This window comes from Aquarana catesbeiana, linkage group LG09 (assembly GCF_042186555.1).
Source record: "Aquarana catesbeiana isolate 2022-GZ linkage group LG09, ASM4218655v1, whole genome shotgun sequence".
Lineage (NCBI taxonomy): Eukaryota > Metazoa > Chordata > Amphibia > Anura > Ranidae > Aquarana > Aquarana catesbeiana.
In genome coordinates this window covers 74833899-74856913 of record NC_133332.1, presented here as the reverse complement: position 1 = coordinate 74856913, position 23015 = coordinate 74833899, and the positions used below count along the sequence as shown (strand labels likewise).

The following is a 23015-nucleotide window of genomic DNA, read 5'->3' as shown; positions in this document are numbered from 1 at the left end:
CGCCGCAGCCTCTCCTGTTAGCGCTGTTTTTTCCTTCCCCTGCGCAACTCCACTCCCCGTAGCTTGCTGAGCAGGCGACGCGACCACAGCTGCAACCTCTGTTGTCGGGTCCCCCCCAGCACTTCCTAAATCCTTCCCTGTCTGCTGTGTCCATGCCGCTCTCGGGCCCTCACCCGGCTTCTCTGCAGCCTCCAACCTCTGCACCAGTTCCTTAATTCCCGTTAAAAACCCCAGGAAACCCTGAGTTCCTACACCTATGCCAGACCCCGCCATGCTGTTTTCTAAACCTCCCGCCCCAGTTGCAACACCTGATGCATCATTTAAGCTAGACAGTGCAATGACCTGTGTTGGCTCACCTGGCTGCCTAGGTGTCGCCCCATCAGCCGACCGTCTGCCCTCTTCTGGCCCCATCCTCCTGGGCAGGGGGGCCGCCTCCTCCTCCGATCCGGACTCCTCCTCCCTTCCGCTCTGACCCGGCTTTTCCTCTGAATCCGATGGAGGCCCGCCCGGGATGTGGACCGCGGCTGCCGCATTGCTCGCCATCCTTCCCCTCCTCCGCGCAGCGAAACCTCCTGTGGACTTCCGGACTGCCTTCCCAGGACCGGTGTGGGCTACCTCAGCCCTGCTTGCCTCCGCTCCTGTAGTTGTTAGGCCAGCCCTGCTTCTCTCTCCCCTCTGCCTGTCCCCTGCCGCAGAACTAGAAGGCCCGGGGATTCCTCCAGGCAGTGCAGCTGAGGCGATGGCGGCGCTCCCCGCCGTCATCCTGGGGGCGGGGCTTGCGCTCTCAGTGTGTCTCCTGCTCTGAGGCCTAGCCGTGGCCGGATCCCTGGCATGTCTCTCCTCTCGTCCCGCCGGGGCCGCACGCCCGCTGGCCCGCTCTCTTCCCGCTGCACGTTTCGCCGGTGGGCCCCCCGGGAGTCTGGAAGACAGACTACCCGAGTGCCGCTGCGCTGACGTCATGCGGTCCGGCGAGAACCGCTCAGGCGGACGAGAGCGGCGTGCTCTAGTGCCGCTTCTCTCTCCCCCACTTGCCTGCCTAGTTGAGCCCTGTAGCACGGCTGTGATAGTCTCCTGCAGCCACTCAGCTCCCCTAACCGCTGCTTCTTCCCGCAACTGGGCCATGAGACCCTCTAATTCAGCCATGCTCGCAGCACCACCTTCCTGAGAACTTTCCTAATCTTTCTGTTGTCCCTCCCAGAGCGGGAACTCCTTTTAACTAATCCCACCCCTGATCCTCCCTCCCCCTCGGCTCTACATTCACAAATTAACTTTAACCCTTACACTGCTACCACTGTCATGTGCGCCCTTTGCATACATCATTGCATGCTGTTGCTCCAGGCTTTTCTTTATTTATTCTGAGCATGCGTGGCACTTTGTCCTTCGGATTTGTGTACACACGATCGGAATTTCCGACAACGGATTTCGTTGTCGGAAAATTTTATATCCTGCTCTCAAACTTTGTGTGTCGGAAAATCCGATGGAAAATATGTGATGGAGCCTACACACGGTCGGAATTTCCGACAACAAGGTCCTATCACACATTTTCCGTCGGAAAATCCGACCGTGTGTACGGGGCATTAGGGTACATGGATGCATAGCAGCAGATTCAAAGAGGACTATATGCCCCATAACTCACTCCGTTGGCACACAGGTATGAGGTCACTGACTGCGCGAATAATCACGGGGACAAACAATGTTTAGAACACTGGAAGGAATGAAGCTTTCTGGTAACAGTCCATATCGCTAAACATCATCCATTTCACACTCCCCACCAACTAGGTCACCCCCCAGCCACTTCCCATGTTAGCCACCTCCCTCCAACTTATATCACAGGTGACCATTTCCCAACCTGCAGACGACAGACCCTACTCCAAAAGATATCACTCCCAGTTACTCCCCCCACCCGCTGATTGATATCCCTCCATGACCACCTCACACCCCCCTGCTGATAGACCTCTCTCCCCAGCCTGTCCCCACACACCATCTCACCTGCTGACTTGTGGATGGGGGAATCACTCCCGCAGTGTTATTGTGTTCTGCCAGTGGGGAGCATTCCCTACCCGCACAATATAATGATCAGTGTTGCTAACTATAGCTGACAGCACTGATTGTTTTGGGAAAAACCTGGCAGGCTGGTTGTACTCAAGTTGATTAATAGATTAACTTGTACAACCAGCTAGCCCATAAATGGATCGACTGTGGCTGGTTTCTACTTAATTGGCTTAATTTCAATCCATGTATGGCCCACTTAACCACTACGCAGTCCCTAAACATCCTTCCACAAACCTTTACATTTTTCCTTCATCCTCCTCACCTGTACATAGTGCCCGCTGTCATACACTCCTCTCCTTTACATAGTGCCCCTTGTCACACTCTCCACACTCCTCTCCTGTACATAGTGCCCGCCGTCATACCCTCCACACTCCTCTCCTGTACATACTACCCTCTGTCACACACTCCACATTTCTCTCCTGTACATAGTACCCACTGTCATGGGCGTCCTCACTATAGGGCAAGGGGGGTCATTTGCCCCCCCTGGAATCGTAAGAGTGTGTTGAAATCCTTCAGAGTAAGACTTGACTTGCCCCCTGTGTTGCAACAGCCTCCGCGGCAGCTGTGGTGTTTTTTTTCAAAGCCTGGCTGCTGCTGGGGCTGCGACTGTCTTTTCCGACTACACATGGATGCATTCGTGACCGTACCTCCCTCCTCATCCCCGGCCCGAGCATCAGATTGGCTCTGCCGCTCGAGCCTCTGCGCTCGCCGCTCTGCTTAATGTGACACTGACCCGGCTGTTCCTCGATTGGCTGCTGCCTCTGCCTGTGTAAATTACGTTGTACCTATGCCGATCCGGCCGGCACGGCGCCGGCTCCTCCCACAGGTCACAGCTGCGTGGCGTGCAGTGGCCGGGACGACAGGGAATACACTGCCTGACTGCCAGTGCCTGGACTATCCCTGAAGAACCACAGGTAACAGCAGTGCCTGTACAACGATAACACTATGTACAATTTTTTTGTATTGCTGGAACTGTTGTGGCCATATTTTGATCTTGATGGAAACAGCTATACAGACTGTATTATACAGTCTGTATAGCTGTTTTCATCAAGATCAAAATATGTCCAGAACACAATGGCGGCCCATGCATTAATGGTGCACAGGAGAGCCGCCCCCTCTCTCCTGCCACCCCTCTATCACTTATAGATAGATTCATGCATTGCATGAATCTATTTATGGCCGCCGCTGCCACCCCCTACTCAGGCGCCCGGCCCCTTTTCGGGTGCAGGACGCCTGAATTACATCGGCGGGGGTTGTTTTTTTAAGCACCTGATTAGAGCCATAGGCTCTAATAGGCGTAAAAAATGGTGACCTACAAGCGCCATGCTTGGCGCTCGCAGGTCACTCAGCTGTGTTAGAAAAGCGAATGACTATTCACTTTCCTAACACTAAACCGCCTCTCAGCCAAATATGATGGGCGCACTGGCAGCATATGATGGGCACACTGGCAGCGTTTGATGGCACACTGGCTGCGTTTGATGGCACACTGGCAGCATTTGATGGCACAGTGGCAGCGTTTGGCACAGTGGCAGTGGCAGTGACTAAGCAACTCCCTTCATGACATTGTCGAAAAGGGGCCAAGCATGGGTGTCCATAAAATTATGCCCCCCCCTGAAAAAACTTCTGCGGACGCCCATGCCCACTGTTATACCCTCCACATTCCTCACTCTCACCTGCACATACTTCTCACTTTTATACCACCCATACTCCTCTCCTATGCCTCTTATGCATAAAAACAGTTCTTTAAAATTATATTGAATATCCTCAATGTCACCAGCTCTATAATGGACACACTTTTGTTAGTTAAACTAAAGGAAATCTTCTCAGTCCTCATATTTGTTCTGCCCATTATTAGTACTCATTTAATTTTGTGATTACTACTGTTATGTATGAAGGAACATAGGGAATGTTGGCTACTCTAAATATACCACTAGTAAAAAAGTGTCACTGAATTTTTTTTTAAATGTTGGCAACTATGCATTTGGGCATTGCGCAAGGGCCACCGGGTCAGTAGGGGGTCCCATGAGAGGTTCCTGGGATCCTGTGATTTTAAAGCGGTAGTAAACTTCACAGGGAGTTGTGCCAATTGAAGCTTCTGGATTTGCCATATTTTCTAACCAGTTCAAAAGCGCATTGCAAGGGAAGAGAACTTTATGGAGAGTAAATACTTTAATCTAAAGTGGTTGTAAACCCTCATGTTTTTTCACCTTAATGCATCCTATGCATTAAGGTGAAAAAACTTCTGTCACTGACCGGCCCCCCTGCCCCCCCCCCCCCCCCCGTTTTACTCACCTGAGCCCCGTATTTCCTTCTCCGAAGAGACATGCTCTTCCCCTCTGCCCGTTGTCTCGGATCTTGATTGGATAGGTTGATAGCTGCGCAGCCATTGGCTCCCGATGCTGTCAATCAAATCCAATGATGTGGCACTGGGGGGTGGGGTGGAGTCCAGGATTCTGTGTCTATGGACGCAAATGCTGGACTCAGGAGCGCGTCCGCAAGGTAACCCCCCGGGAGATCGCTTCTCCTAGGTGGTTATACGATGCGAGGAGGAGCTACCGGCACCGATGGGGGACCCCAGAAGTCGAGGATTGGGGCCACTCTGTGCACAACAAACTGCACAGTGGAGGTAAGTATGACATGTTTGTTTTTTAAAACGTAGCTTTACAATCACTTTAAGATTTGAAATACTAATGTTATTGTGCTTTTATCTGCAATTTTAAAAAAATGGTGACCTGGGTGTCTTTAAAGTATTACTAAACCCACATCAGTGTGTATATGCAGTAAAGCATGCTTGTTATACTTACTGTGGAACCTAAGGGGTTAATCCTTTGCATTGTGTAAAAAGGCTGCTGGATTCTGTCTTCTGTGATGCTCCCCTTCCTCTTCAGTCCCCAATCCATCTCCTGATAGTACAGAGCCTTGGAGGCACTCTACACATGCTCAGTTTGGTGTGTATTGCTAGAAAGTTTTTTCTTTTTTTTTTTTTGGGGGGGGGGGGTGCATGTGATCAGCACAGGGCCAATCAGCACTGTCCAGACAGAGGGTCAGAGGTCATGCAGCCTCATAGGACAGTCAGAGGAGAATGAAAACTCCTCCTACAAACTTTAAAGTGATTTTAAAGGCAGAAGGTTTTTTGTCCTAATGCATTCTATGCATTAAGATAAAAAGCCTTCTATGTGTAGCAGCCCCCCTCAGCCTCCCGAATACTTACCCGAGCCCCATCTAGATCCAGTGATGTTGTAGGACTCGGTTACCCGGGACTCCCATCTTCATTGGCTTAGACAGCAGAGTGGCGCCATTGGCTCCCGCTGCTGTCAATCAAAGTCAGTCAGCCAATGAGGAGAGAAAGGGGGCAGGGCCGAGCCGAAGCTCCGTGTCTGAATGGACACAGGGAGCTGTAGCTCAGCTCAGGTGCCCCCATAGCAAGCTGCTTGCTGAGGGGGCACTCAACAGGAGGGAGGGGCCAGGAGCACTGAAGAGGGACCAGAGAAGAGGCAGATCTGGGCTGCTCTGTGCAAATCCACTACTAAACAGAGCAGGTAAGAATGACATATTTTGTTATTTAAAAAAAAACAAAAAAACTTTACAATCACTTTAACCAATGCTTGGCTGGATACTGATAGAAGTCACAAGTCTGCTATATACTGCTGATGAGAAAAGGTATTTAGCAGTTTATAGTTACTAAACTATTTGCATTTTCATGTTCTGTGTACTGTGGGAGACCAGATATAGTGAATGCAGGGTCCTGGGTTTAGTAACACTTTAAAATGTAATTTAACATTCTTGTTACTGGTGTGCTCTACAGTATGAATTCTGCTAAGGACTAACCTTTGTAATGTTGAGTGTTGGTCAGTTACATACATAGTTACATAGTTACATAGTAGGTGAGGTTGAAAAAAGACACAAGTCCATCAAGTCCAACCTATGTGTGTGATTATGTGTCAGTATTACATTATATATCCCTGTATGTTGCGGTCATTCAGGTGCTTATCTAATAGTTTCTTGAAGCTATCAATGCTCCCCGCTGAGACCACCGCCCGTGGAAGGGAATTCCACATCCTTACCGCTCTTACAGTAAAGAACCCTCTACGTAGTTTAAGGTTAAACCTCTTTTCTTCTAATTTTAATGAGTGGCCACGAGTCTTATTAAACTCTCTTCTGCAAAAAAGTTTTATCCCTATTGTGGGGTCACCAGTATGGTATTTGTATATTGAAATCATATCCCCTCTCAAGCGTCTCTTCTCCAGAGAGAATAAGTTCAGTGCTCGCAACCTTTCCTCATAACTAAGATCCTCCAGACCCTTTATTAGCTTTGTTGCCCTTCTTTGTACTCGCTCCATTTCCAGTACATCCTTCCTGAGGACTGGTGCCCAGAACTGGACAGCATACTCCAGGTGCGGCCGGATCAGAGCCTTGTAGAGCGGGAGAATTATCGTTTTATCTCTGGAGTTGATCCCCTTTTTAATGCATGCCAATATTCTGTTTGCTTTGTTAGCAGCAGCTTGGCATTGCATGCCATTGCTGAGCCTATCATCTACTAGGACCCCCAGGTCCTTTTCCATCCTAGATTCCCCCAGAGGTTCTCCCCCCAGTGTATAGATTGCATTCATATTTTTGCCACCCAAATGCATTATTTTACATTTTTCTACATTGAACCTCATTTGCCATGTAGTCGCCCACCCCATTAATTTGTTATAGCACAAAGAATGGGGGCCTGCCCGTCCTATATCATAATATTCCACTTTTTAGGGTACCATATATAACTTCAAATAAACAAGTATACAGTAGGTATATTTTCCTTTTTTCGCTCCCATTCTGATACGGCATTATTGTTTTTCTGTTGGTCTAATAATAACTGTCATTTACATTCTATTTGTTTGTTTACAGCTCGGGGCTATACAGTTGTGTATCCCAGTTTGTAAAGGGGGGTGGAAGTGTTTTTTTTTTTTTTTTTACAATTTACTTAATTTTTTTTTTTTTTTTTTGCCCATAATCTCTGGAAACATCCCACATTTCTGACATTGAATTGGGGGTAAAACTTGTTGACAAGACGGTTGATCGGCAATCATCTCACAAATGACTTCTGAATCCTCTGTAGTATTTGTGTATTTCTTACTGGTATTACATGTTTTATTTATAAACCACCCACATAATACATTTTTCAAAAAGGCAGCAAAATAATTATTTATAAACTAAAATGTTCTACCCCATGGTCATGAACAGTAGAGAGATAAAAAAAAAAACAACATAGTCAACTGGTGTTTATTTTCATTTTCAGCTTTTATTTCAGAGCACAACTGCACCCTTTAAACCTTTAAAAGGCAGAGCAGTGAAAAAAAATCAACTTTGTAAATAAAGTCTACTGCCTAACTGCTCCATGTGTGTTTGTACAGGCTCTTAAAGTGAAATCCCACTTTTTTTAAAGGTGAAACAATCCCATCTAGGTCAACTATTGGGATTCCAAAGATTATAGAGAACTTTATTAGTGATCCTTGCCTGATTCTGTTCTGTAGATACAGTATTGATGTATTGCTTGGTCACTTCATAAACTTTTTTTTTTTTTTTTTTAACATAAAGTTTATTTATTTGTTCTGAACAAACAAAAATAAAAAACAAGTTACATTAGCTCAAGACAGATAGTGTCCAATGATCATCTATACCATGTCAAGTCAATAAGTACAGTGAAAATAATACAATTCAATCTGACACTTAGTGGCGAAAGTAGACTATTAAATCTCCAAATCATAGTCACCTTATAAGACCCTTGGGGGGGGGGGGGGGGGGCGAGGGGGAGGGGAAGCCTGACAGGGGTCCCCCAACCCTAGTTATATACTAGCTGTATACCGGGCAGGTCATGTCCGGAGCAAAATTACAGAGAGTAGGGATGAATGGGTAGCCAATAGAATAAGGTAGGGTACTTAATTTGTCTATGGAATGGTCAGGTGTTTGGCCTCCACCCAACCCGCCCAGATCCTATCAAATTTCTTCGGACAATTTCTCCCCATATATGTTAGCTTATATAGGGGCAGGGCTGCATTGATGAGAGAGAGCCATAGTTGTTTAGTGGGTGGTTGAGGCTGATTCCAGTTAAGGAGAATCGCCTTTCTGGCATACATTGCTGTGTAAAAAACGAATATTTTTTTCCTTTTGGGGGCCTCAAGAGAGTCACATATGCCCAACAAGAGGGGGATAGGACTGCAGGGGACCCTGATTTTGCCCACCGAGTTAATATCATCCAGAACTGTCTTCCAAAAACCCACTATCCTTGGACATGTCCACACCGTATGGAAGAAATCAGCATCATCCGCACCACACCTAGGACAGGTGGCTGTTCTATTTGTGTAAATTTTAGCAAGGCGCGATGGGGAGTAATAAGCCCAATGCAGAAATTTTAATTGGGTAAACCTATCCCTGGAGGAGATGGTCAGAGTTAGGTATTGCTGCACCCCCTCTTCCCAGTCCTCATCAGTCAGGTCAGAAATGTCACGCTGCCAGGTAGACATTAATTGTGAGACTCTAGACGTGTCCAGGCGTGCAAGTTTATTATAAATAGTCGACAGCAGTCTGGTTCCTTCAGGTGCGCGGGGGTTCGGTTTCCAAATCTGACATCTGCAAGATCACCGGACCAGGAAACTGGGAACGAAAAGCATGTCTTATCTGAAGGAATCTAAAAAACATCTGGTTTCGGAGGCCTTTTCTACTCTTCAGATCATCAAATGTTATCAGTTGTCCCTGCGATACAATATCACTCAGGGCAACTATTCCGTATCTAGCCCATATGACGGGATCTGGTATCGATTGAAAATGACTCAAAAGTGGTGTCACAGGGGACCAGGTATTTTGCTTCCCTAGCTTCGTGTTCACCGTATCCCATACCTTGATGGTCGTTTTCATGGGCACAGACATTTTGGGATTGGAGCGGGGCCCCTTATGTATGAGATTTCTTAGCTCCGAATAGGAACCAAGCAACGCGGCCTCCACAGCGGATGCCGGGTTAGAGGCTCCTCCGCCAACCACCACTTTAACATCACCAGGACCACCGCCCAGTAATATTTTAGGAAACTTGGGAGTGCCAGGCCTCCCAATGTAACCGGTAGTTGTAAGGTTGTTTTTGCGATTCTAGGGGCCTTTCCATTCCATACAAAGGATATGACTAAACTGTCTAATTTATTAAAAAAGGAAATAGGTATGGGGACAGGAGTTTGCCTAAATAAGTAGGTGAATTTGGCCAGGATAGACATCTTAATTAAGGTATATATGGATAGGGGCAAATGGCGCTATCTAAGGCGGAGCTACGTACCTACGTCACACGCGGAAGTCGGAGAGAGTGTGGAACGCAGCTGGGGCGCACGCCGCTCAGCTGTTAGGCTACATCCACGAGCTCCTCTCCGGGCTTGATCTCCCCAACGCAGTGTGATATCTCCACTTCCCCTGCGGGAGTGATATTTGTTTTTAATAATTTTTGTATACTTATTTTTACCATTGGTCAATGGACCGAGTTTTTTTAATAAATACACTACGTTATCACACTATGGGAGCCCTGTTTTTTCTTATATGAAGATAAAACCTAATCCTGAAGGATAGCTACATCTGGAGCGGAAACCCTATTTGGATTCCAAGGGAACATCGAGGATACTAGATGCGTGTTACCCCTGCGGGGGTGCAGGGAGCTGGTGAGTGGGGACCCTTGAGGGGGAGCACTTAAGTCACTGGATACCATCAACTACTGCTATCACCACAGTCACCTCATGCAGGAATCTCTGAATGAACTGTCTTCAAAATAGAACTTTTACAATAGTGATCTCTAATAATTATATAAAAAAAATTTTCATATATATATATATATATATATATATATATATATTTTTATTTATGTCACAAGTGGTTTATCTTTGACACATTTTGCTAATTTATTATTTTTTATGTGGTACATATATTTTTTCTATATATATTTTGGCACACGTTACACTTGGCTGTTATTAATAGTGATTGCACTTATGGTAAAAAAGGAGGTGTGACTGGACCCTCAGCTAACAAGCCACTTGCACACGGTGGAGATATATTTAACTATTACATTGGACTGGGTATGGACTGAATAGAGACCTCTCACTAGCCAGTGATACAGCTGGAGAATGAATTGTTAATATATGGTTAACCTCTTACAAAATAGGAGGAGGGTGTGTGCTGATACACTTACTATTTATAAAACTAATGTCAATAATATTCACTATTGTTGGTAACTTTTGCTACACTTGTATATATATATATATATATATATATATATACTCCGCTGGTACACTTGTATATTTTGGGTGCACTCTTTGTTATGGGATATCTATCCCATTGGGCACATATATAACTTAAATACGGTTCTGCAATAGTACATTGTTTCCAACCCTAAGAGAGCACACAGTTATTATACAGCATATAGTTAAGGCACCATTGATACGTATCCAACATAGGTAGCGCCATTTGCCCCTATCCATATATACCTTGTATTTTTATCTCACCCCTGTAGGGGGGAGTAAGGGTAGGCTGCAAGCCTTGATCTGTGAGCGCGGAAAAAAATATATCTTTTTTCAGACATCTTAATTAAATTTACGCGTCCCACTGGACTAAGAGAAAGAGACTTCCATGAGGAAAATTGGTGGGTCACCCGAGACATCACCGGGGCCAAATTCAGGCCGATGAATTGACGAAGGTCACTATATATCTCTACGCCAAGGTATCTGAACTGTGATACCTGGCGAAGCTGTGCGTCCAAGTCAGTTAAGTGGGAGGATAAACTGATCAGGCTAATGGGCCGTACACACAATAGGACTTTCCGACAACAAATGTTGGATGTGAGCTTGTTGTCGGAAAGTCAGACCGTGTGTATGCTCCATAGAACATTTGTTGGCGGAATTTCTGCCAACAAATGTTTGAGAGCAGGTTCTCAAATTTTCCGACAACAACTTGTTGTCGGAAATTCTGATCGTGTGTACCCAATTCCGACGCACAAAAGTCCACGCATGCACGGAATCAAGCAGAAGAGCCGCACTGGCTATCGAACTTAATTTTTCTCAGCTCGTCATATGTGTTGTACGTCACCGCGTTCTTGACGTTCGGAATTTTCCGACATTTGTGCGACCGTGTGTATGCAAGACAAGTTTGAGCCAACATCCTTCGGAAAAAAATCCACTGTTTTGTTGTCGGAAAATCCTATCATGTGTACATAGCTTTAGTGTTATAACAAAGAAAACTGCAATGCTAATATCCTTTTAGGCACCACAGCTTGGAAATCCCACCAAAGACAGATTTCACTAAAATAATACAGTAGCCGGTGATCCTGCCATGATTGTTTAGGCACATCCTGTTTAGAGGTGACTATGCTTTTTTCCAGGCTCCCAACTGCATTGTTACATTGTCTCAAGTGGAAGAAAGGGTTTGATAATAAAGTTGGCAGTGCCTCCACCCAGGACAGGGCCAATGTGAACAGAAGGGATTCCCTTCCTGGGATATTAACCAGTAATCTAAACAAAGTAAGTGGGAGCAATGGAACTACTGCAGCCAGCATATACCATTAACCATAAATACATATGGATGCACACCGGTTTAGAAATTTTACAAGCTTTATATAAGAAAAGATTAAAGTGGAGTTCCACTCAAAAGTGGAAGCTCTGCTTCCTCCCCCCCTCCGGTGCCACATTTGCCACTCTTTGGAGGGAGGAGGAATGGGTACTCGTTTCTGACAGGTACCCGTCCCCACTTCCGGGAGACCTGGCGTTTGGTCCCTCTTCCTTCCCCCACCGCCTGGCCAGTTAGAAAGCTAAAATTGGCTAACATCAACATCGCGGGATCCCTGGACAGATAAGTGTCCTAATATCAAAAGTCAGCAGCTACAGTATTTGTAGCTGCTGACTTTTCATTTTTTTTGGGGGGGGGGGGGGGGGCGGACTGGAGCTCCGCTTTAATAATAGTACATACATCAAATGTACAAACATACATCCAATGTACATCCCATGTACAAACAGGTGCTATCAACATAAAGAGGGCGATTGCAATGCCGTATCTGTCTTTTTGTTGGAGACCTGAAGACAAGATTAGCGGTGATGGGGAGATCCTACAGCCGTGGTTCAACCAGTTTGAACTGAATATTCTCACCAGCTGAAACCAGAGGAACTCAGAGGCAGCCTATCTACTCTGTCTTAGTCCCTAGTAGCTTCTAATATGTCATACAACCAGACCTCTAACTACCAGACGATGCCTAACTTGACTCTAGTTTATTGAGCCCTAAACTAAAACCAGTTCTAGAATCCCAGTCCAGAAGAGACAGGATTACCTCAAATAACAAGATCTGCATATAAGCTCTATTACAATAAACAGCTTCACCTTCTAATATACAGCAAGCTGACCACTACGCACGCACACTGTATTACAGACTTAAAGTATAACTAAAGGCAAAACATTTTTTAGTTTTAGACAGAGTGCAGAGGGATTAGAACCCCCTATCAGGTTTTTATTGCTGTCTGTGCCCCCATTAAGAGGATTCATCCTATTTGTCCTGTTTACCATTATCATTGAAAGTAAAAGAAAATCCCACATTTTGGGTTTTCCAAAAAGTAATAGAGGGGAAATCTTCCAATAGGGGCATTAGTTCTGGTGACCTGGGGGTCCCCAGGGCATTCCCTTAATTTGTAGAGATTTCCTCTCCCTTCTTCCTGTTTGGCAATGGGACAGGAAGTGAAGGGAAATCTCAGTGATGGAACACAGATGGCGAAAAAAATCTGACAGGAGTTATAACCCTTCCTTGCTCTATCCAAAATGGGGGGTTTGCCTTAAGTTTGACTTTAATAATATTCTTGGTATAGTGCATATAAGACAACTACATGGAGACAGATATATTTCTGTCACCTGTCTTCTTATACATATATATATATAGAGAGAGAGAGAGAGAGAGAGAGAGAGAGAGAGAGAGACGAAAGACGAGAGAGAGAGAAAGAGAGAGAGAGAGAGCGCACTTGCAGATTTTCATAGATCTCTCTCTCTCCCCCCCCCCACTCCCTCTCTCTCTCCCCCCTCTCCCCCCTCTCCCCCCCACTCCCTCTCTCTCTCTCTCCATCCCCCTCTCTCTCTCTCCCCTCTCTCTCTCTCCCACTCTCTCTCTCTCTCCTCCCCCTCTCCCCTCTCTCCCCCCCTCTCCCCTCTCTCCCCCCCTCTCTCTCTCCCTTCTTTCTCTCTCTCTCTGTCTCTCCCTTCTCTCCCCTCTTCTCTCTCTCTCTCTCTCCTCTCTCTCTTCTCTCTCTCTCTCTCTCTCTCTCTCTCTCTCTCTCTCTCTCTCTCTCCCCTTCTCTCTCTCTCCCTTCTCTCCCCCCCTCTCTCTCTCCCCCCCTCTCTCTCTCCCCTCTCCCCCCTCCCCCCTCTCTCCCCCCTCTCTCTCTCCCCCCTCTCTCTCTCTTCTCTTCCCCCTCTCCCCCCCTCTCTCTCTCTCTCTCTCTCTCTCTCCCCTCTCTCTCTCTCCCCCCCTCTCTCCTCTCCCCCCCCCCCTCTCTCTCTCTCTCTCTCTCTCTCTCTGTCCCTCTCCCCTCTCTCCTTTTTTTAAACTATCTGTCATCTAGTTAGGGTTTAGATCTACTTTAAGAAAATATCTCAGTTTCTTGCATCAGTTTGTAGGCAGGTAGTGGTTACTGCTGCCCACAGCAGGATGTTGGAGGTTAACTGACACTGTCCTCTGCCCCGCTGACACATCTGCTGCCCTACTGACACACAGTCCTCTGCCCTAACTGACACACCGTCCTCTGCCCTACTGACACACGTCCTCTGCCCTACTGACACTGTCCCCCTTTTTTCGGGGGGGGGGGGGGGATTTATTTATTTTTAATCATTACTTAATTAATTAATTGACCCAAGAGTACCGATGCCATTACGTAACACTTCAGGTTCAGAAATGTAAACATATGTATTCATGACCCTATAGTGAAGGAATGCATGCACAGTGCCCTCTCTGCTGGGATTAAAGGGTAAAAACTTACCTTTTTAAAATAATCCCTCATGGTGTCGGTCCCACCCAGCTTGCTCCGCTTGGTCCTGCTTTCTTGGCTGAGATCATCAGATTTGGCCAGCTCAGCCAGTTCAATGTTTTCCCATAGCATGCATTGAATCAATGCATCTTTATGTGGAAAGTTAAGCACATCCATGCTGGGCATTAAGCTGAATTATTTGATCCAAAAGCTGGTTTGGGGAGAAAACTGTAAAATTTCCAAAATTAGCTGGTATAGCAGTGTGTTGCATGCAAAATGGTAGCATTCATTAAAATGGTGGGCAGTGCGACTGGTGGTATATTTTTTTTTGGGGGGGCGGAAGACAATCCACCTGCCGCCACCCCCCTCTTGGTCAGTCGGTGAGGTCACAGGCACCCCCCCCGATTGGTCGGTCAACCAGCCCCGCACTTATCTCATTTAGGTTTGCTCATTCATGTCTATAAAGACATGAATGATCGAAATTGGGATGAGGAACTAGACTGGCCTGCACAGAGTCCTGACCTCAACACGATAGAATACCTTTGTGATGAATTAGAGCAGAGAGTGCGAGCCAGGCCTTCTCATCCAACATCAGTGCCTGATCTCACAAATGTGTGTCTGGAAGAATGGTCAAACATTCCCATAGACACACTCCTAAACCTCGTGGACATCCTACCCAGAAGAGTTGAAGCTGTTATAGCTGCAAAGGGTGGGCCAACTCAATATTGAACCCTACAGACTAAGACTGGGATGCCATTAAAGTTCATGTGCAGGCGTCCCAATACTTTTGAGTATACAGTGCATATACAGTGGCAGGGTGATTGGACTTTAATGCTGAGCCATCGCCGTACATATGCATCCATAGGGATCCAGGATTGTGTGCTGAGGGGTACACACTGCGCACTCCAAAGAAACTGACCAAGCTGTCTGCACTAGCCAGGATGGGCTGTCGATCATGTGACTGCAATGACAAACAATCACAGCTATCTGCCTCCCAGTACTAACACATACCTAACATCAAGGGCAAGTCATCTTCTGCTTGTTAAGAATATACAGTTATTTGAATGCCCCTTGCCTAATCACAGGTTTAGTTTTAGGGTAGAACTCCAGCCATACACCATTATTTTAGTTTTGAGTAGACTGGAGAAGGAAATTCTGTGTGGATTGTACTGTAGTCTTTTTTTTTTTTTTGGAGGGGGGGTGGGGTGGATAGTTGGGGATCCCCCCTCATTTCCCAGAAGCTTTCTCACAGAGCCTCAATAATACTTCTCTGAGGTTTTCCTTTCCCCTCTCTACTTAAAACGAATAAAAAGATTTTGTCTGGTGTTCTACTTAAAAAAAAAAAATAGACAAAAGAAAATGATACATTATTTATATTGTAGCCTATATCAAGATTTAACTAATGCAATTGACCATTTGGCACAGTTTCCACTGTATTGGTTGCAGTGATACCTTCCTCTATTCTCTCTTAGTGGCTGGAAGTGATTATAATGTGCTCTAATAACTCCCAGGTTCTTGAGATGGGAAACGGAGACACTGATTAATGCAGTTATATTAAAACTAAAGCACATCCTTTCCATACCTTCGATCGGGCAGACCATAAATATGTCTTGAGCAAGAAATGCTTTTATTGCTCCCACTGACGCTCTTTATTGGGCGCACTAATACCAATGATGGGTCACTATTTCTTTTACTGATGCAAAAGTTGGGGTGCTATTCCTCCCACTGACACAAATGATGTGGCACTAATTCTCCCACTATTATCAATGATGGGGCAATAATTCTTCCACTGGCCCATCAATGGGGCAATATTCCATACACGTACGCCATCAATGGAGCACTATTTCTCCCACTGACAAACTATGGAGCATTATTTCACTGACACCAATAATGGTGCACAATTCTTTTCACTGACATCAATGATGGGGCATTATTTCTCCCACTGACACCAATGATGGGGCACTATTTCTCCCACTGACACAAACTATGGGGCACTATTCCTCCCATTGACACCAGTGATAGGGTACAATTATTCCACCAACACTAATGATGGGGCACTATCCCTTCCACTGATACCAGGGATGGGGCGCTATTCCTCCCACTGACACCAACAGTGGAGCACTATTCCTTATACTGACACCAACAACAGGAAGCTATTCCTTCCACTGAAACCAATGATGGGGCATTATTCCTCTCACTGTCACCAATGGTGGGACACTTTTCCTTATACTGACACCAATGATGGGGAACTATTCCTCCCACTGGTACTAATGATGGAGCAATATTCCTCCTACTGATACCAATGATGGAGCAATATTCCTCCTACTGATACCAATGATGAGGCTTTATTCCTCTCCATTGACAAAAATGATACAGATGATGGGGAACTATTCCTCCCGTTGTTCTACTGACCGCTGAGCATTGTTTACTCTGACACTACCATTGGTCACAGTTTATAAATTTGAGGACCCCGATCTAAAGCATTATAAATATATTTTTTGAAGGGGAGGGGTGCTTAAAACCCCCAGCCGGTTTTGTCCATAGCAACCACCCAAATGTTTGTCAAAGGACTGCGGGATATATTGTTCAATTTGAAGAAGTATCTATCCAATATTATATTTTTCTGGCATAATGATTTATCCTGCTTTAATCTGCCAAAATTAATGAATTACTACTTTTCAGTGGACTGGCAAGCTGCAGTTTAATCCCCTTATATTTTGCTTTCCCTGGACCTCCCCTCCCCATCAACATGCTAATTATTTTTTTAAAAATAAAACATTTCGGTTTTTATTAGGTACTTTTTTTTCGATCTGGTGATGTCATCACTATGTTCCTGTCTATACGATGCATGCGGAGCGTGGCTGGTGGGAGGGTACCTCCATATTCTTCACAAGAGCCCCACAGGCCTGATGCAAGCAGTAGGTTGGCTCTTGGGAGGAGTTATGCAAATATCAAAATGCCTTGATAGGTTTGTCTGGAGGAGTGGGCATTTCTAGACAGGCTAAATTTACATGCAGACCACCCTAGGTAAAACCCACAAATGACACTGAACCTCCATAATTTTAAAGCGCTGAATGAAGAGGGCAGGCAGGGACAGTCAGGCTTGATAGATGATGCTGGATGTCCTCCAGCCAGGAAATAAGGCAGGCTCTGTTTAACTGCACCTTCTAATGCACACTGTCAGAAGCGCACAGTGTACAGTGAAATCAGAGTAAACAATTTCATTACAGGAAAGTTGCTTAAACAACTATGGCTCCATTTACACCCCCCCGTTTGGTCGGTCGATCAGGGCACCCCCCCCCCGTTGCTCGCTCATCTGCCCACCAGCCCCGCACTTACCCCATATACGTCATGGGCTCCTCCTAGGTGGCTCTACCCTGCATCTCCTCCTCCTCAGCCTCACGGTGGCTTCACCCTGTGTCTCCTCCTCCTTGACAGGTTCCTCCTCAGCGGCCCATATGACCGCTTCTCCTCTCAGCCAATCAGGTTTTATGACCCGTTTCCTGATTGTCCGGGAGGGGAATCAGGAAGACAATAGCGAATATGACTTCACTATTGTCACACAACTGGGCGGGCTCAGGGCACAGTGCTCTGTGCCCCAAGCCCACCCTTTTTTGAAGCCAATTGGAGCCTCAGGCTCTAATCATGTGCTTCAAAAAAAAAAAAAAAAAAACCTTGAAATCCATGCGTCCGGTGCCCTGCATGTAGATTAGGGGCCAGGCAAATGGATTAGGGGGCGGCGCCCCTTATGGACAGGCTGCCACTGTTAACCACTTTGGTCCGACTTTCATGCATTTTGAGGGCCATAGGCTTCAATGTTAACTCTCAGAAGTTGCATGAAAGTTGTATCTGAATGTTATACATTTGTGTGCAACAGTTGTCCATTATCACTGGTCAAGGCCAAAGTCATATCCAAGTTGCACCCATCCAGAGTTGTGTCCAAGTTGCATCAAAATTTCACCAAAGTTGCACTCCAAAGTCAGTGCAACTTTGGAGTTGTACAAGTGTGAACGGAGCCTTAAGGTAAGTCTGGAATTCAATATTAAATCTGTGTTATAAAGTAATCCCAATTAGACTAAATTATCACACTAGACAGCGCTAATGTTGAGCAATTGAAACATGTGGCCAACAACACATAAAAGGACAGTCATATATCAAAAAAATGTCCCTTAAAAGAAGGTCCCTTATAAAGGGTAGTGATGTAAAGTTCAGGGTGTAGTTCAGATAATTAACAGGTGATCATGAAAACAGTCCTCCACATGCACCTTCCACCGATCACTACGAAATCCACCCGGTGACAGACACTCTCCCCCTAGGGGGTTAAACTCACCAGAAATGGGGAGCAATAAAGCCTTCAGAGTCAGCACTCTTTAACAGCGGTTTGTTGCCATCATCACTATACATAGGGTCACAGATTTGCAGGGCTCATAATGAATCAAGGAAAACAGAAAAAAAGGTGCACATAGCGTAATCCTGTTTATTGACTCAGAATCCCTTGCACAAAGACAGACAGAGAACCCCCCTTCAATAAAATACGTACATCAAGTAAAATCAAAAGTGAGCAATCAATCGAACAGGCAGGTAATGTAAGTGTGTCAACTTCACCAAAGAATGTCAGCGCCGCTACACAGGAAAAGATGAATACTTCCTGGTTGTGCAGATGACTCAGGTGGAGCGCACACGTCACTTCCTACGTCGCGTTAGCCACGCACTGACGCGTTTCGTCATATCCTTGACTTCAACAGAGGGCGTGGCTACACGACGAGATGGCCAGCTTATATATCCCTCTACAGCCCGCCCAGCCAATCACCGCAAGACTCAGGTTTCGGCGGGTGCACGTTGCCGGCCCCAGCCTCACTGGCGGCTTATCAAAGACAGTGCGGAGGGACATAAGGGCGCTGCACTAATCTAACATATAAATCTCACATACAATAAAATAAAGCTGAGTCTTGCGGTGATTGGCTGGGCGGGCTGTAGAGGGATATATAAGCTGGCCATCTCATCGTGTAGCCACGCCCTCTGTTGAAGTCAAGGATATGACGAAACGCGTCAGTGCGTGGCTAACGCGACGTAGGAAGTGACGTGTGCGCTCCACCTGAGTCATCTGCACAACCAGGAAGTATTCATCTTTTCCTGTGTAGCGGCGCTGACATCCTTTGGTGAAGTTGACACACTTACATTACCTGCCTGTTCGATTGATTGCTCACTTTTGATTTTACTTGATGTACGTATTTTATTGAAGGGGGGTTCTCTGTCTGTCAATAAACAGGATTACGCTATGTGCACCTTTTTTTCTGTTTTCCTTGATTCATTATGAGCCCTGCAAATCTGTGACCCTATGTATAGTGATGATGGCAACAAACTGCTGTTAAAGAGTGCTGACTCTGAAGGCTTTATTGCTCCCCATTTCTGGTGAGTTTAACCCCCTAGGGGGAGAGTGTCTGTCACCGGGTGGATTTCGTAGTGATCGGTGGAAGGTGCATGTGGAGGACTGTTTTCATGATCACCTGTTAATTATCTGAACTACACCCTGAACTTTACATCACTACCCTTTATAAGGGACCTTCTTTTAAGGGACTTTTTTTTTATATATGACTGTCCTTTTATGTGTTGTTGGCCACATGTTTCAATTGCTCAACATTAGCGCTGTCTAGTGTGATAATTTAGTCTAATTGGGATTACTTTATAACACAGATTTAATATTGGTACTTTTTGGTTTGAGACAGCTGCTTTTACTAAATTTCTCTCTGCTTAAACAGACAAAGTGGAGTGTAATCTCATTTATTTATTTGTGAATAATTTATAGTCGCATATTGATGTATATTTACGTTTATGCACTTGTGAATGTTCACTAGTATTTTAAATATCTAAAATATTAATTTATCTACACTTTGGGTCTGTTTGGGTGCCTGGCGCTGAGCGGTGTTTCTGCAGGCCTGGTGAAACACTTATATATTTAAAAGTCTGGAATTCAGCTTTAAAGTAAGGGTGTACATCTGCATTAAAAACCCTATATGGGTTCCTAAAGTTTTTGCTCAGGTACCTTATACCACTTCTATTGTACATGACTACTCTATTTCCTTATTGAAATGTAACTGTTACCAACTTTTGGCACCTCTTCTCTGTATACATATTACTGTGTTTAAACATATGTATTATATATTGCTTTTTCTTTTTCTAAATTCTTTAATAAAAATGTATGGTTAAAAAAAAAATAACAAGTACAAGTGTGGATACAACAGGTATCTATTTTGAACCAAATCTCTCCAGCTCGGCTCTCCCGTTTATCTTTATGAAGCTTGAAGTCCCACCTGCACACTGGGGTGCAATGCAGATGCCAGCTAATGCAAATGCCCAGATGAACTGAAAGCAGGACAGTGTAAATGGCATCCACCCTGCACCTGACTTTAATAAATAGGAGGCTGGTCAGGAAACCTGTACAAGGGTTTTGTTTTTATTGTGTGGTTTTTTTTTTGTACTTTATTTCTATCTTCCTTTTTTTTTTTTTTTTTTTTTTTTTTTTTTTACAAAGATACACCTAAAATAAAGGATATTTGGATAATTGGGGGAAATCCTGATGAATAAGAGGTGTAGAGAAAAATAAATCTAATGATATCAACCTAAAATTTGCTGGAAAGGATTACTATTATTATAATTTTAAGATGATTTCGGTACTTTGCTCTCACTGGTAAAAAGTAGGTCTATCTAAATGTCTTTCACTATGTCCTACATCTGTGCCCCAGGCGTCTCTCTTCTTGAGATGCGTAACTTGTCCGCGAAAGCCTCCAATCTCAAAACCATCATAAAAAATACTTGTCGAAGGAAACGGGAGCATTTGATCTCTTAAAGTACCCAAGGGTGGGGTTTTCTGCTGCTTTTCAGATGAGCATGCAATAAATTATTGATTGCCCAGATTATTTATTTAGTGTTTGTTTGTGTTTTCTGTTATAAGGATGAAGAGGCCAGTTGAATGTGGATTTGCCGGAAACCCCATCGGCCATCAGATGGTTAAAAGCTGATTCATTGAGAGAGGTTACATTGTGGCTGTTTCCTTACCCTCTCATCTGCCGTCGGATCGCTGTTACAGACTTGTTTCCATGGAAATGAGCTGGATGAAGTTTCTGATCCCCCCCCCCCCTTTTGGCGGCTCCATATTATTCTCACAACACAATCGGCCCCCCAACACTTTCTTCTTCAATCCACCTTGGACACTAACATCCTCAAAATCATTTCTAATTCCCACGGAACTCCAAGATGTTTTTCTAGTTTTTTATATATAATTTTTGTAAACCACCCAGATGTTTTGTAATAAAAGCTTGTCCGCTAAAAAGCTCTTGTCATGAATATGGTTAGATAGACCAGGAGGTGTTTAATCACATGTCATATCACAGAAAAAATAGTAGGAATGGAATGTCGCTGTAGAGTCTAACTTTGAATATCACTGTCTTGGAAATGTTACAGATAGGCAACGCCTAACTTAATATTGATCAATGGTTCCAAAATAGTAAAACTACTGCAGTAGGGATCAGACACAAAAAGAAACCTTCCAAATAGCATCCTTCCAAATAACTGTTCAGACTTTATTTGGCGCAATATACACTATATTACCAAAAGTATTAGGACACCTGCCTTTACACGTACATGAACTTTAATGGCATCCCAGTCTTTGTCTGTAGGATTCAGTATTGAGTTGGCCCACCCTTTTCAGCTATAACAGCTTCAACTCTTCTGGGAAGGCTGTCCACAAGGTTTAGGAGTGTGTCTATGGGAATGTTTGACTATTCTTCCAGAAGCGCATTTGTATGATCAGGCACTGATGCTGGACGAGAAGGCCTGGCTTGCAGTCTCCGCTCTAGTTCATCCCAAAGGTGTTCTGTCGGGTTAAGGTCAGAACTCTGTGCAGGCCAGTCAAGTATCTCCACCCCAAACTCGCTCATCTATGTCTTAATGGACCTTGCCTTGTGCACTGGTCCAAATCATTTGGTGAAGGGGGGATTATGAAGTGGGGTTGTTTTTCAGTGGTTGGGCTTGGCCCCTTAGTTCCAGTGAAGGGAATTCTTAGGGCGTTAGCATAACAAGACATTTTGGACAATTTTATGCTTCCAACTCTGTGGGAACAGTTTGGGGATGGCCCCTTCCTGTTCCAACATGACTGCGCACCAGGGCACAAAGCAATGTATCAGGGACCATGAATCAGACTGAGACAGGAGTATAGTTAAATCACACTTGTTTAATAATAATAAGGTAAACAGAGTAAGCGTAGTCAAAACAAGCCAGAGTTCAGTAACCAGGTCGTAGTCAGCCAAGCAAATGTCAGAGAGCCAGAGATAAACGTAGTAGTTCAGCAAGCAGGATCAGGAGCCAGAAGGAACGTCAGCCGAGCAAGTCTTCAACAGGAACACAGGAGAAAGTCTCTGTGATGTTGACAAAGGCGAAGGCAGAGATCAAGTGAGCTGGACCACTTTAAGTAGGCAGGACTGATGAGCAGAATCAACAACAGCTGGGTAATTGTGGAGAGAGATGGGAGCTGGCAATTAGCCGACAGCTGAGTGGCCAGCTCAGAGAAGGAAGGGCTAAGCCCAGCTCTGACACAAGGTCCATAAAGACCTGGATGAGCGAGTTTGGGGTGCAGAATCTTGACTGGCCTGCACAGAGTTCTGACCTCAACCCGACCTTTGAGATGAACTAGAGTGGAAACTGTGAGCCAGGCCTTCTCATCCACATCAGTGCCTGACCACAGAAATGCTCTTCTGGAAGAATGGTCAAACATTTCTATAGACACACTCTTAAACCTTGTGGACAGCCTTCCCAGAAGAGTTGAAGCTGTTATAGCTGCAAAGGGTGGGCCAACTCAATATTGAACTCTACTGACTTAGACTGGAATGCCATTCAAATTTATGTTTATGTAACGGCAGGCATCCCAAAAACTTTCACATTAAAATTACAATTGTACTTTTAAAGTGG

The 23015-nt window shown here is 45.1% G+C and overlaps 1 protein-coding gene across 4 annotated transcripts in view; it reads left to right on the top strand.

Annotated features, from left to right (window-relative positions):
- Positions 1-21381, top strand: part of LOC141107808 (leucine-rich repeat and fibronectin type III domain-containing protein 1-like protein) — a 170906-nt gene extending 149525 nt beyond the window's left edge. For all 4 annotated transcript variants that reach the window (XM_073598792.1, XM_073598791.1, XM_073598789.1 and 1 more), the window contains one exon: positions 21004-21381. Coding sequence is in view for 1 of the 4 variants with exons in the window: in XM_073598789.1 (XP_073454890.1) it covers positions 21004-21008 (5 nt within the window). In the remaining 3 variants the exon portion in view is untranslated. The remainder of the gene's footprint in view (positions 1-21003) is intronic.
- The last annotated feature ends 1634 nt before the right edge of the window (positions 21382-23015 follow it).